Source organism: Oncorhynchus clarkii, chromosome 26 (genome assembly GCF_045791955.1).
Source record: "Oncorhynchus clarkii lewisi isolate Uvic-CL-2024 chromosome 26, UVic_Ocla_1.0, whole genome shotgun sequence".
NCBI lineage: Eukaryota > Metazoa > Chordata > Actinopteri > Salmoniformes > Salmonidae > Oncorhynchus > Oncorhynchus clarkii.
In genome coordinates, this window is record NC_092172.1 from 23,116,279 (window position 1) to 23,132,889 (window position 16,611).

Genomic DNA, 16,611 nt, shown 5'->3' on the forward strand with positions numbered 1-16,611 from the left:
TGGTGACTAGAGGCTTTTGGTATAGGTGCTGCTTTTCTTAAGGTCCGGCCAACATGTGATCAAATATTAACAGGACGGGCTTGGGGAGAAAAACGTTCACGTGACGAGGCGTTGGGAAGCAGTAGAGTAAAGCAGTATCAAATGGCACTTAACAAAACTATAGATCTTTTTTGCCCCCTTAGTTACCCTCGCTGTGTTATGCTTTCAGCACGTTGGACAGAGGCACCGGAGTCGTTGCATGGACTAAAACACCAAGTGGACATCAACTCTCTTTTGCTGTTCCCTTACCAAAGCTGGGGAATTTTTTTTCAACTTTTGGTAAGAGTATGCTGAGGGAGCCCTGTGATCTAAAACGGAAAATAGGAGAAATGCGCGTATCAATGAAGGGCTTGCGCTTTGAGATTGGTCTCGCCACTTAGAGCATGTGAAAGTTGAAATCTTAGAGCCGCTGTATAGGGCGTGCGTTCTTTTCAAGCTCCAGTCTTGGTATACAGCTTTAACTTTGGGAAATGCAAGTCTTGGTCTTGGAGATCTAACCACTGATAGTGGTTGTCAGCCCTTAAAAAGGTAAGAGTTCACACCATTGTGATTCATTGTTATTCATCCGCAATCCTTGTCATTATCGTCTATATTGTTTTATGGTTTCAAATTGAACTTGGATCCTATCAAATGCACCGTCATGATATTGTGCATTGATTTGCGTGAAATTATATCCAGCTAATTATTTTCCAATTTGAATTACTATTTTGATTTGATTTGATTGATAACAGTCAGCGTTTATGGATTTATGCAGGGTATTTAACCTTATCAAAGTTTCGTTTGAAGGATGTATATTTGTATACAGATTACAATATTTATCATTACTATGAGTACATGATGGAGCCTTAAATTAAACACGCAAAGCACTCGTTTAGGTTTATGTTGTAGTGATTTAGCAAACGCTCTTGTTCAGAGTGACTTACCAAGGCTATGCATGAAGGGAAGCTTAATAAAACTCGTAAACAAAACCTTTAAAATCACTCAAATATATTTTTTTAACATTTACTGCAACACAATCTAGGCTACGGGATCCTGTCTCCCAATCGAAATGGAACTTTGGAATGCGCAATTCATGAATCATTCTACCCGACACTAAGCAGAATAATGGTGCATGTCCTAAATAAAATATTAGCCTCAGCCCAGGCTACCTTCTCACTGACTCGCTTCATATTAGGGCATATCTATCTATCTATCTATCTATCTATCTATCTATCTATCTATCTATCTATCTATCTATCTATCTATCTATCTATCTATCTATGCCTATATGTATTTTTCATATCAAACTATTTTATTCCTCTCTCGACCCTAAGCGGCAAAAAATAGCTTACTCTTATCTGCTTAACATCTTACCATCCTCCGTCATCGCGATCAAATCACTTGTGTTTTTACTACGGCCGCTCCTCGGTTTCATTCATACTGCGCTTTCACTCTAGCACTAGCATCACCTGCTACCCCTCTTTGTCCGCGCGCAAGTCTGTGTAGCCCGCATTCGACCTGTCGAAGACAACTTCCACCTTTACAATAAATAGCAAAACCATAAATTACACAATGATTTAATGAAATATGAATAACACAAACAGTACCGAGAAATCCTCGCATAGAAATCAGATGAATTTCAAAGATGCAATCAGAGATATGAAATTACAAGAAAGATAGGCGTGGTCAAACTGCCTATTGACAGATGTTAGGCTATGGCTGGCTAAAGGTGGTGCGAGATAAGATGGCTTGATAAGAAATTGTCTGAAAGCAGTGTGTTTTTAAGACAGTAGAAAATCAGACATGCAAGATTGCGATGATCTTCAAATTGATTTGAACAATGTTTTTGCTAATTTAACACCCAACGGACTTTAGAAATTCGTCTTGCGTGCCAGCGAAGAAACTGCAGGATATTGTCTGTATTCAATCTCTCTCTTTGTAAGGCTTCAGTTCAAATATTCTGATTTCAGGACGATGCTATTGAATGGCAAACAGCTGCGCGAGAAAACCTGAGATATCAACGCCCACAAGCGCTCGCAGCCCTGTTTTAATCAAGAGGCTTCCAGTGGGGTTACATTTCAATGCATTATTGATGCATTATCCTCATTTATAGGCTACGTCTGAATTATTACAGCTTCATTGTGTTTTTAAATTACATGTTTAAGTTCAATTCTAGCTTGCTTTAGAGAACCAAATAAGGCTCTTTAAGGTTAAAACATAGTCTATGCGTGACTCGTTATTTAATTAAATAATGTACTTAATAATTTAACGAAATTAGTATACTTATTAGGCTATTGCCTATAGGAAAGCAGGAGACCCGTTAGCTAGGATGACGCTGTATGTTGTAACATATATCACAGCTGTAATAATAAGAACAAGAGGAATCATGTTAATATTATTAATAAAATGTTTTATATAATAAGATGATAATTACTAGGGCTATGCTCAACGAATCGATCGCCTAAAACGTTTTCGTTTTATTTGTTGCAGTGGGTTTATGAATGAGTAGACCAGCGACAATATGACAAATTAGCTGCATACAAAGTAACGTGTATATTGTTATTTATTAGATTTTCAGATTATCTGTTATATTTCTTAATTTGGTCAGCTTTTTCTTTTAATAATTTTCTCAGGAATAACGTATTTTCTTCAGGAAAGTCGTAGCGAGAGGAGAAGTGGGTTTATGTGTAGGCGTGCGGAGGGAGGGAAGAGCGGAGGCGGGGTAGGGGGGGTCTGTGGGGTGGCACGACACACTTTGTATGTATGAAGTTTTTTTTTAGAACTTTCTGCAATGTACGTCATCGGATCAGTCCATAAATGGGGTTGTGTTATCTTACTGAGAATCTCCCTCAACCCGCCCCCCTCTCCGCACTCTTAGCGCTGCAGAGTTGGGGTGGGCGTCAATAACAAATCTGAGGATGGTAGGTTTCATTCCAAATAACATTAAATGCTATTGTGGCATCATATTTGACAGAATATGCGTGTTTCGTTCTTTATAGATGACTCACGGGGGCGATGAGAGATATTTCTGTTTGCGTTCCTATAAAGGTGTTTAGTTTTCCGAGTCAACCTTTCATGAACTTTAAATGGTGAGGTCTATGAATATGTATAGCTGTAGCTATAGCCTATAGCTCTCGGAAGTATTTTATTATTTTACATGGTAGGATCTGAAGTAGGCTAACAGTTGATAACACTCCAGCTGGAACTCCGACTCTCAACACAACGTTTTTACAAAACAAAAATCCGTTTTCCATCCTTATCGTGCGTAATTGGATAGGGGATAGTTTAACATTTTCATAACAGTAAAAAACAAAACCAACAAAAGGCTAATGATTATCATAATATTAATTGGCTAATGATAATAATATCATAATAATCGGATTATAATCGGCGGCGGTGTGGTCATCATTTTCATCATCAGCACCTCCATCCATCTAGTTATCATGTCATCATAATGAGTTATGGCGGGTTGAAACGTTTGAATCCAGCTATTTATCTATTCAACGTTTAAATCATGGGAATACACGATTACAATAGCTGATTCAACACAATATGTCGAGGTTGTTGTTTCCAAAACCAATACCTTGCTGTGCTGCTTGTCCAGTAATTGTAACCAACGAGACAAGAGTCTGACTGGCTGCTGGCATGACGCCACTGCAGGACAATTCGGTGTGTGTGTGGGTGTGTTTGTGTGTGTGGAACAATGAGGTCCGATGAATTGCGTCTGTTCAGAAAATTATATTTACAATCAACTCAATTCCGTTCTTACATGTAATTGATTAAAGAGAGTGCATTGTCCTGAAGGTGCTCAGAAAAATAGATGTAATTGTAAAAGCATTTGTTGTGCATGCACATTATGCATATGTGTCTGTACAGTAGCCTAATTAATATTTGTATTCAGCATAACTTTGAGATGTCTTATGTGGTAGAGTTGGACTCAGGATACCTGCCATGAGTGTTTGAATATGGAATGGGGTGCTGAGCTCTACCACTGGTTGGCTTTCCACACTCTTTTGATATTGACATCAAATTGGATGCCTCTGTTATGGACAGGGAGGGGCGAGCGACTCATTTACCTTACCTATTGAAATACTTAGGTGTAGTGCTCAAATAAGAGCTCAGTTTAGATCCTCCAGACATTCTGGCAAACATTTCTGTGTCTGTACATTTCATTTGTGTTGGTGCTGCAGTCAATTTGATGAAACAAAGTGTGTGTTTTTGTTGTTTTGTGTGTGTGTGTGTGTGTGTGAGTGAGAGAGAGAGAGAGAGAGAGAGAGAGAGAGAGAGAGAGAGGAGTGTGAGTGAGTGAGTGAGTGAGTGAGTGAGTGAGTGAGTGAGTGAGTGAGTGAGTGAGTGAGTGAGAGAGTGAGAGAGAGAGAAAGATATATGAGACTTCTTGCATATTCCCCCGAAATGAGCTTGTTATGCCTTATGCATTTTCTCATCCAGGTGTTCCCACAGGGTTTGGGCAGTATATACATAGACAGACTAGAGTTCAAACTTACCATTGGTTCTTAATAACACTATAGCCGGATATTCATTATGTTTCATGGGAAGCAGAGCAAGGGTTAATTGTACCCTGAAGTGTGAATTTTGATATAGAGTAGCTAATTCTCAGCAGATATGCTTATGATGCCCAATTTGATGCTGCCACAGAGCCTTGTTATTCTATTGTCTGATTACTTCAAAGAGGTATCTTCTGAAGGTGTCGTAATTGAATGTTCATGTCACAGTGTGGATCTTGGCATCGCTGACTTGTCAGAATTATGTCACATTTGGCAAGAGAAGATGTGAAAAGATGTATGCCTGTGTGTAGTGTCATCAGTGTTGTTTTAGGCATCTGGTCAGTGAAGAGCAGGTATAGGGTGCCACAGTGTGTGCTTCTTGTGTTCGCTAAGTGAAGACTATCATGTTGTCTTTAACTTCAAAACGTTATTCAATATTTCTAAATTCTTTGTTTTTGGACTTCAGAACCATCTGTTTAAAAGTTTGTCCGTTTTAGTTTTTACAAGTTTAGTTCACCCCAAATACAAAATTAAGTTCAATGTTCGCTCACATTGAAAATGGTGTAAAAGCTGGAGAGAGTGTATATTCCATGCTTCAGATTTCTGGTTACTGCCACCACCCCCTAAGAGAACCTATGGGAGTGAACAGGGCTCCATCAACATGCTCTAAATTGCATGCTCAAACCACCTCATAGTACCCTTCAGGTAGCCTAACTTTACATGTTTATATAAACAAAAATCTAATTCATCATGCTGCCCTTTTCTGAGTAGAAAATAGTTCAGTGGGTAATAGAACGCATGAGTATGCCACTTCTGTCCAAGGATTGTAATGTTATGAAAGACGTGAAACAAGGAAATGTTGGCTTGCCACACCATTCATGGTAAAGCACCCATCACTCTTGAGAACTCCTTTTGCATAGCAATGACACTTTTTGACAAAGATAACCCTAGTGGGAGATGTCCCACACTTAACCTCAAGAATGATGTCTATTTTCTGAAAAAGGATTGGTGATTGTCTGAAATCTTTTATTCTGAAAGTGGCATGCTGAAAGCCAGTTTGGTTCACTGCTCAACATAACATAAGGGTCTTATGTTAGCATGAGTGAGTGTGTCTGAGTTTTAGTTTAGGGGCAGCAAGTTCTGATCAGGCACCCAATGTAACCTTCATCAGACACATAGTGTACTGTAGGTGCAAGGGCTGATCATTAGCACTGACACGTATAGTATAGCATAGGATAGCATTGCATAGCATAGCACAGCATGGTACTCGGTATTGGCTAGCTCTTTCTGACTTTGCTTAAGCGTGACCCAACTATGCATTTTAAATTCAGTTGCGATGCACTTTATTTCAGACACCCTCAAGTTCATTTTGAAGTTCTACACAAAATGCTAAATAATCTCCTCAAACAAACTCTCTTAGGTAACAAGTCTCCTGAATTTACCACTACTTAGAACGCCACCTTGCATTGTGCTGTATTTGCAGATATGAGAGAGACCATGTTGTTGTTCTTCTAATGAGATGCCAAGTGATTTATTTATGAATTACCTTGTTGGAACAGCCCCCGTGCAAGCTTCTTTTTTTTTTGGAGTCATGTCGCTCAGCGATTGCTGATGCAACTCTTTGTCATCCAGAGTTTGCCCTCGCCTACTGTGATCCTTCGGGGAGGGCTATATTCATCTTGGCATGTCCCCAGGTGTGTTGGAGGTGGAGTGAATCACAAAACAGGTGTGAGCATTCAATCCCATACTGCTATATGCCAAGTAAGAACCATCCATCTCATTAACTTGTACAGAGAAGAATCACGATGGCCATATAGCAAACACATCACAATAAATCTTTCATTGGAGGAGGTCCAAGCCACAAGGACAATGAGCTGTTTCCTTCATTTGACTGAGGTTGAGCCCACAACCTTTTCTCTTCATCACTTGACTTCTCTAAACACCCACTGGATGCTAAAGTTAAAAGCTTTATTAATTTAAGTGAGACATTTTTTTTCTTTTTCCAAGTTTATTGATTCAAGCCTTATTGAACACTGCTGGGATCTTCAGAATAACGTGTACATTTTCTTGAGTATATTTCTTTAATATTGAGAAGCCTTGCATTTAATGATACTACTTTTGCTTTCATATGATTAAGTTATGTGTTATGAGAAGTTTACGATTTTATGTTAGGGGAAAAGGGAATGGAGACAATTGGTATCATGGCAAAAAGTGTCTACCAGTAGGCTTTCCGCCTGCATAGATCCCAACAACTAGGGCATGGAATCTTCTCATTATATAGGTTGCCTGGAAGCGGCGCTGTTCAGTAGCTCTAGTTCGCAATCAGCGATCAGTCAATCACTTCGCGCAAATCGTGGTGCTGTCCGTGGTTCTGAATGTTCAGTATGTGGCGCGTTGATAGAGGCGCTGTCCGTGGTGCTGAATGTTTAGTTCGTGGGCGCGCTGACCACAACACTGACAATGGTGTTGTTGTTTTCTCGAGCTGATCGCGGCGCTGTCCATGTTGCTGAATATTTGTGCACTGGTATAATGGCACAACGAGGGATTCCCACAGATAAGTTAAATGTGCACGCATGATTATATGTCAAGTTGGATAAAGGCGTCTGGTAAATGGCTATTTTGTATTGAATCTGCGGCTTCTTCAATTTAAGTTACAACAATTTCGAGAGCTAGCCTATTCAAATGCTTCTTTGTCTTAACTTCGGACATTCCCTGAGATGGTTATATCTACTTGTAACCCATAGTTTTGTTGGTATAACATGCATGGCATAGCCTACCTATGGGATCTGACGATAAACCATTTCAAAGGCTTCAGAAAACGAGGTCTAGCTAGGCAGGCTTACCTTTTGCATTTATAAAACATCTCCTGGTCTATACAGGAGCATTTCAATGTATCCACTGCTAGTCGTAAGTGTTCTGTAGACGTAATCAATCACATACAGAATATACACTTAGTTATAACACGTTAATGAAATAATTATGTAGCAGTGAATGTGTGATTCTGTCCAATTTCACAACTAAAGTAACAGTGCTCTCTAAAGAAATGCCATATTTCTGGTAAAATGCATGGAATAAGAATCTCTATTTTTGGGTAGGGTATTGGTTTTCTTATTTTCATGATTTATTTGGGATTTTTTTAGACCAACACACACACACACACACACACACACACACACACACACACACACACACACACACACACACACACACACACACACACACACACACACACACGCACACACACACACACATATATGTGTATATATATATATATATATATATATATATATATATACAGGCTATAAGCCTCGGACATCTTATCAGATCTATTCACCACTTATCATGACACGCAATGTAGCCACATGGCACAGAATCAAATGCGTTATTATTTTTTTTATGAACAGTACAGCTACAAAAATATCACATCTGATGTCAGTGAAACACGGAAGAAAGATCCATGGCCAATCCCTTCTTTATCCCACTCCCATCTGTCGACCAAAGGCGTATAAAAAGCATGATGAGAGCTAGGCCTGCTTTAGGACTCTGGTAACCGTGTTTGGTGGCAAGCAACCAGTCAGCCAGCGGAGAGTCACATGCTGCAACGTCATTATGTAGTAAGTTACTGTAATTGCAAGGGATACAGGCGTCATTTCAAGCTCAAGAGGTCTCTCATCGCGTAGTGCCGTCGCGGTGCGGCGTATAGCATGCAACCCCTTCGGTTTTAAGCGATCTCCAAAGGAGCCGTGCAGCCATGGGAGTCCATTACCTCAACCATGCAATTTCCACCATCAATAATTTAATCTATTTGCTCCAAAGCTGAAGAGATATCCTGAAGCTGTCGGACAGTACAGGGAAAATATAGCTTAAGTAATTACACAGGGGTTGTCCAAAACATCCCATATGACATTGTCCTGTTGAATGGTCTCCTTTACGATTGGGCAATAAAAGGTATGTTTTTCTAAACTTTTTTGATCATGTTCGCTCTGCTGTGTCGATGCTCGCTCGTTTTGTAAGTGGGGAGATGTTTTAAAAGTATTGTAATCAAGTTGGGGATCATGCAGGCGCACCACCGACTTTGTCGCAGTTTGAGAGAGGATACGTGTAACTCTATCCTCTTGTTCATTAATAAAAAAACGGCGTTATTATGCTGATTGAATTTCTAATAGGGACCACGAAAGAGGTCAGTGGAGGTAATCATTTAGTTTTCTGATGTATTTAGCTGATTAATTAATGCGAAGGGTTGTACATCTAGCAATGTTGGCTATTGCCACTGTAAGAAATAGGCGAGTAGGCTACATTGCCTACCAACATGGGCTGTAGGCCTATTGTAGATTATTCCTTTAAACCCATAATCCATAAATGCAATGCATTTAAATGTTATGTTAAATAATATAGCATCGTAATTCAGATAACATATATTTTTAACAATCTGTAAATTGACTATCTTTTCTAAAAATAAAAAAAAGACAGGTTTGTAAGCAAGTTATGAAAACAAAAGTTTGATGTAGTCATTAAGACTTTATAGGAAACTTGAGACCTATGCTCAGCTATATCCTGCAGTGTTGTTCTAGCTCTCTCTTAATCCGGATAACCTCACAAGGAAAGGCGAGGATGAATATACGGATTTTAAAACGAATCCCTACATGGAGCAGTCGCGCAATTATCAAGGAGTACGCGGAAAATCCACAATTATGACATTTTATACGCTCTAGGTCGAGAACAACCCAACGGCGCCGCGATACTGCTGTTTACCAAGTAAACCTTGTTAATGTTTGGTGTAGAGATTTTTTTTGCTTTCTGTCTGAGATTGTTGCTGTTTTGTAGTGTAGGCTAGTTTGTCTCGGGACATTGCATCAAATAGCTCTGAAAATAGGCTCCAAATTTGGCACAGACTTGGAAAACTAACTAAATATGAATTAATGCCATTCGGTTAACACGATTTTCTTCTTGTTTAGTAACATTTTGCTTTTTCAGTCTACAAGTGTTCATGTTTTCCTTTTTGACTTTGTTATCGCCTTAAAGTAAGTATGTGTGTGTGTGAAAGAGAGAGAGAGAGAGAGAGAGAGAGAGAGAGAGAGAGAGAGAGAGAGAGAGAGAGAGGATGTGTCTTAAGAACATTTCGTGGTCTAATACGCCACCTAGCGCAAATATATGGAAACATCTTGACACCCGTTTTAAAGTAGGACTAGGTCTAGGTCTAATGTGCTGCTGTTGCCCCTTTATCTTATTATTGTTTGTATACACCACTTGCAATCAAATTCCAATCAACATCGTTTTAAGATACTCATGATTTATTTAAATATGAATATGTGCAGTAGGCTAATAAACTAAATTGAGCACTGTTGATGTCTTTGATGTTTTTCATCACGTTGCTAAATGTAATTATCCTAAGGGTCTATAAGGGCTATTTAATGGTTGTAAAAATCCCAAAGAGAGCACAGAGTACTGGGCTTTTTGACCTATGTGGGGACACTGTCTGACAGTATCAATAAATTAATTCACATGTAATGTAGACCTTATGTTTGTTAATTAATTAAGATGGCATACACTGGTATTACAGGCTAGCAATTGGCAACTTGTAATTTTGACAGCCAATGTACACATAATAAAATATTGTTAGGCTGTGGTTTTGAAGCAGTTATCATTTTACCTGTGTGACCTGGTTGGCAGTCACTTTGACAAGCTAGCATGTTGCACCACTAATTAGTAAGTGCAACTTATGGATAGACATGCAGGAAATGTTGCACTTATTAGAGTACTAAGTTTATCAGGAGGTGGCTTAAGTATGAAGTGGGAAACCTTTGAATATTATGATATTGTTATATATAGGCTATTGGACCTGTCTTTTGTAAACTGCCACATTAATGACATCACTGGTTCTTTCCAGATGAAGTGGTGGAGGACAACGCCCACATTGTCTGTCAATGGAAAAGATGCCACTTGGGCCTTCATGATCTACTGGAATGTCTTGTTTTAAGTGGTCATTACATTTATTTTATGATTCTTATCCATTTCAAGATGCTGTTTGCAAGTGTCAGATAGGGAGCAGATCTCTCAAAACAGGCTTCCACGTTGTTTCTTGGTTGCATCTGTTAGCTATTGCTGGGGGAAAAAAGGATAATGGCGTTACATTTGTATATTGTGACTGAGTCCTCTAGTATGTTTCCAAAATATATAGTTCATATAAATGAAGCATTATCTTTTCGGTAGGTTTATTTGGAGCACATCCAAAGGTCATATTTTAATGGACTGGATAGGAAAACATGTTGATTGGTGTAGCTACAGCACAAGCTGATGTACAGGGATCTTGGATCATCTGGAGACTGGGTATTGTCCCCCTCGTAGTGACTTACTCTACAATGTGTTTTCAAAGTGGAAACATAAAAAAAGAGAGGTGTGTTAAGACAAGAATCGTGAGAAAATTACTCTTTGAAAAATAAAGTTAGTATGTATTGCCACAGACAATTTGCCCACATTCATGACTGTGTAAGTTAAGTGTAAGTGAAATATGAAGTCATATGTTGTCATGTGCTGAGTTTTGTACATGGTTGAAACACCATTGTGTTTGTGAATCCACTCCAGCATCTGTCAAAGGGAGATTTTTCATTATAATCCCCACCTGACACGAAGAGCAAACACTGCAAGGCACCATGCTTTCTCTAAACCCAACCGTATAGCTGTGCCTGCCTTTCTCACAACAATTGAACAGGTGCTCATCTGAATGTGTCATCGCAAAGCCCTGCCACTATGTGGAAATCCGTCAACTTTTATCTATGAACGTGAATGCACCAAATGCAACTGTAAAGGACTGATTTTATTTATGGAATATTGATATTACGGAATACATGTTATGGCTGGATAGAGTGTGGAAGTTTGCTTGTTCTCTTCCACACCCATACTGTACATATTCAGTACATGAATATTAAATAACACTGCACTGATTACCTGGAGAGATAAAAATCTTGACTGTAAAATCCAATTCAGCGCTGAAGATATTCTCAAATCTAATATATTAAATGAAAACATACCAGCCATGGTGAGAATCACTTTTACTTTGGTTTGAATTAGATAGGTCTCAGAGAGTACTGTTATTCTGAGCCAGTCCCACAGCAATGAAGTGATTCATCGGCTAGATTGCATTTTAACAGGATGTTGATTGAGAGCATAAGCCATATTGATTTTCCTGATGGAAACAGGAAATAGCCGAGTTAGAAATAAAATTATTTGTTGTTCCCGGTGTGAGGAGGCCCAGAGGACTGGCAGGCAATTGCACACTGATGAGTGGCACTGCCCCCAAAACACCTCCCCTCCATCCTGTCCCCTATGGAGACCTGGGAGAGACGTCATCTGTGGTTGTTATGCTGCAAAATGACGCCTGCACTGACTCCCCACCCCCTGTTAATGCAACTTAGCCCCAGTGATCCATCAGGGAAGAAGGACTACTATCTCTGCTGCAGCATCTTCTACATGAAGATGGACCCCCAATCAGTTCATGTATCAAAAAGCAGTGTGATGGCATTTCAGTCCATGTATTTGTTTTCCTAGATCATTGGGGCAGCCTAATGACTGGATTTGACAGGTCACAGGAACACTTTATAGGATGATAAAGGATTACCTCATATGAATGATTATTTTCAAATTACAATATTGAGAAAAGGTTGAAATGATTTCCTGCTCATCTATGTTTGCTTGGCTGCAAGCAAACCTTGTCTCCAAGGTTGTTTTGTCGGTAAGAGGAAAGATGCCCCCATCCCCCTGCAAACACGTACAAACCAAGCCCTCCCATCCTCTCCTCCTCCATCCCCTCCCTTCCCTCTAACACACACTCACACTCTGGAGAAACACGTCACTGAGCTTGGGGACTCAGCGGCTCATTAAGGAGAAGGATGTGATATTCTCAATCGAGACTGTGAGACTCCCAGCACGCCTATTTATAGATGCAATATCTCTATGGCAGTCACCGTGGCGTTGGCTAATCGCAGCCGTGGCCCCAGACACCAATTAAGAATGAAACAAATGCTTTTTGGGTGGGGTCTGCCCCTCCCTTCTGCTAAGGTCCTTCCGTCCGCCACACTGCCTGGTGGGGGAGCGGATCTGCTTGGAGCGTATTCCTGCATCAGGTCGGGATACAAGGAGGGCGGCATGCAGAGTGCAGTCAAAGCCCTGCCATGGCTATTTTTAAATGCCCCCCCTCTGGAGAGCAAGAGCTAGGTTTCTTATATTGTGGTTGTTTTCATATGTTTGACTCTGTGTCTGGGATGTCCGTGGATATGTTGAATTGCTGTGACTCATAGGGCATAAAGGTAAGAGATGCTATTGTGAGCTAGGGGTAAAGGATGAGGATGCGGGTGTGTTTGTATATTCATATATTTTGGCTCTGTTGGGCCCTTTTGGCGTTCTTTCCCTTGTAATGTCTGTGTACCAAATTTATGTGAGCAGCTGTACAGAGTATTCATCTGATAGAAGGGGTATGTGAGTGTGTCAGGATGCAAGCACATTACCTCGCTTCACTTTTCTAACCAGTACTTTACTGACTCTCTCTCAGTCTCTGCTAGCGCTACTGCTCACTCTCAGCATTCCTTTATTTAAACATCTCTATGTCCCTTAATAAATCCTGCCCCCAATTTGACCCTATCAAGTTTAGCATATTAATGGTAATATTACAACAAATATTGGTTGCCTTTTAAAAATTACACAAAATAAACAGTCACTTATCTGAACCTAGTCAGAAACATTCATGTATTTAACCAATCAATCGATCAATAACTCCAAATGTGGTGTGAAGTCAGTCTAACACATGAAACGTGTTAGGCTACAAAACATGACATTGGATTGAAAACATGATATAACGTGCCTGTTCAATAGCTAAACTGAAAAAAAGTATTCAGGCCACATAGCGTTTATGATACAGTACATGCCATCCAGGGATTACAACATCAAAATATGAGAAAAATAATTATGATGATTATGGTGATGATGATGATTATGATGAAGACATACTGTAGTTTCCTTATCAGTTTAACGTAATTGTTTAAAAAAATTATTTGTTATTTGTCGTTGTTGAAGAAGAGAAAATAATGATATATTGGGTTGCACTTCCTAGTAGGATGGCCCATTAGGAGATAATTGGCTAATGCTCTGGCATTTAAATCATGATGCCTAGCCACTCCACTCCCAGTCTGAAAGAACTTGGCCTCAGTTGAAAACGCTGGTGTCAGCAGCCCTTGATGTTGCTTCTGGGGCCTTTGTGGGAAATATTGTATGGGAAATATTGTATGGGAAATATTGTATGGGAAATATTGTATGGGAAATATTGTATGGGTAATGAGGAAACAGAAAAAATGGAAATCACAAGAACAGCACAATCGATTACATGCGCAATTAATTCAACTATGTCTAGGTTGTTATTTTTAAATAGGTCCAATCCAGAAAAAAATATCCAATCATGTATGGTAATTACTTATACCAAATAGTAATGGGCACTCATGGTGGTGTCAGACTGCTGGCTTTCTTTGCAGCTGGAGGAGAAATGTGATACTCTGGTAGTAATGGGGGGAGATGGTAGGCGTGCATCATCTAATGGTGCTTAGTAATAGCTGAAAGGAACACAATTAGATTGTGATCCAACCTTGAGATATTATGGAATACTATAATAATGAGTGTATTATGTACAGTATTTTGTATAAGCACACAACTCTGATAACTCAATGGAAGAAAAGTGTTGATATATTATATAATACATAATATAGCTACAAATGATTATATACGTACGTATAAGTTGCACTAACATTTCATCCTCTCTCCCCTCTCATCCCTCTCTCTCCACTCTCTCTTTCTCTCTCTCTCTCTAGTTCCACCAGGTTAGAAGAGTGATGACCATCCTGTTCCTTACTATGGTTATTTCATACTTCAGTTGCATGAGAGCTGCTCCCATGAGAGACGCCCCGGGTATGCGGGGCCACCGAACGGAAGGCTACTTGGGTGCTGCAGTGACAGCCGGCCGGGGCCACGGGACTCCACAGAGCGGCGGTGGGCCGGGCCAGCATGGGGGACTGCCCTCGCTCACAGACACGTTTGAGCAGGTGATTGAGGAGCTCTTGGAGGTGGATGGAGAAGCAGCTCAGCTGGGGCGTGGGGCTGACAAGGGCCAGGGAGGAGGGGGTCCTTCCTCTGTGGTCACCACGGAGACCAAGGATGTCGACCTGTATGCATCGCGGGTGATGATCAGCAACCAAGTGCCTTTAGAGCCACCGCTGCTTTTTCTCCTGGAGGAATACAAAAACTACCTGGACGCCGCTAACATGTCCATGAGGGTACGGCGGCATTCTGACCCGTCGCGGCGTGGCGAGCTGAGTGTGTGTGATAGTATTAGCCAGTGGGTGACAGCTGTGGACAAAAAGACAGCAATAGACATGTCTGGGCAGACCGTTACCGTCCTGGAAAAAGTCCCTGTCCCCAATGGCCAACTGAAGCAATACTTTTATGAGACCAAATGTAACCCTATGGGGTACACAAAGGAGGGCTGCCGTGGAATAGACAAGAGGCATTATAACTCCCAATGCAGGACAACCCAGTCCTACGTGCGAGCGCTCACCATGGATAGCAAAAAGAAGATTGGCTGGCGGTTTATAAGGATAGACACATCATGTGTATGCACATTGACCATTAAAAGAGGAAGATAGTGTATATAATGTATAGATTTTATTGAGAGTTTAAAAAAGAGAGTAAAGAGAAAATATCTATTTGTATATATACATAACAGGGTAAATTATTCCGTCAAATGAAAATTTTATGGACTGCATGTAAAAAAAGATGAAGTTTATACAGTAAAAGTGATACTACAGTCTATTTATTGAACATATTCATGACCTTGTAAACAATTAAAAAAAGATCTGATCAGTCATTTGCGCCCAGTTTAAATTACTATATCACATTCCTCAAGACATTGTGGTTTGTTTACGTTGCCAAGAATGTGAGAAAGAAGGAAAAGATCGATGAGGATGAGGGAGAGGGTGAGGACGAGTTCCATTAAAAAAAACTTGCATGCTGCTTCAATTGTGAATTGAGAATTTGTCCACCTAAGAAAAAAGGATATGATACCGACCAAAACATTCCGTTTACATACTCAACAGTAAAAGGGTTTTCCTCCTCAGTACTTTATCTGTTTACTGTTCTAAACTTCTCAAGGTAATGTTGGAATTACATACTATGTCAAGGTGCTGTTGTCAAAGCTTTGCTGTTTATTTTTTTATCCCCACCAGAGGACAAAATATAAGAATATATATATATATATATATATATATATATATATATATATATATATATATATATATATATAAAATTTATTCATTGACATATGTTTCTGGATTAATATAATTCATTTTGTATGTTGTGAAGTTGTTTGCAATATTAAATTGAAATATTTGAAGAAATAAAAATGACTATAGGCAACTGAAAAACAAAACCAATGTCAATAAAGTTTGAACCCTACATTTCTAGTTACACTGCATAAACATTAGATGAAAACATGGACAGATGGACGGCCAGATAGATACATAAATACCTACCTTCCTACATGCATACCTACCTACGTACCTCTGCCTGTCTGCCTGCATGCATGCAGACCAGAGGAGGCTGGTGGGAAGAGCTAGAGGAGGACAGGCTCATTGTAATGGCTGGAATGGAATAAATGGAATGGTATCAAAACATATGGAAACCGCATGTTTGACTATGTTCCATTTATACCATTATGGGTCCAAAATGGGTCAATAGTCTATGTCCTCAGTTTTGCCGTTATGATAAGGTAACACAGTTTAATACATAGCAATGAGTACTAGGCCTATTACAATGAGCCCATCCTCCTATAGCAGACAGACAGACAAACAAACAGACAAACAAATAGACCAGATAGATTTTAATTTCACCAGCATTAGCTTGGTTATAAAAGCCTCAATATATACTCAACCAACAACACAAAGAATCAGAACATATAGAAGGCCCATAAGTCCACGTCGTATATCCTAGGCTACAAGCTGATCCTTGATGACCTCTGAGAGCTTGATGAGGAGTACATTCAAAAGTTTTCAAT

The 16,611-nt window shown here is 39.8% G+C and overlaps 1 protein-coding gene across 1 annotated transcript; it reads left to right on the plus strand.

Moving 5' to 3' along the window:
* The first annotated feature begins 503 nt into the window (after positions 1 to 503).
* LOC139384892 (neurotrophic factor BDNF precursor form) lies at positions 504 to 15,766 on the plus strand. The gene is made up of 2 exons (XM_071129792.1): positions 504 to 567; positions 14,375 to 15,766. Exon 2 carries the CDS (start codon positions 14,396 to 14,398, stop codon positions 15,203 to 15,205), a length of 810 nt encoding a protein of 269 aa, XP_070985893.1. The 5' UTR covers positions 504 to 567; positions 14,375 to 14,395; the 3' UTR covers positions 15,206 to 15,766.
* Positions 15,767 to 16,611: the final 845 nt, after the last annotated feature.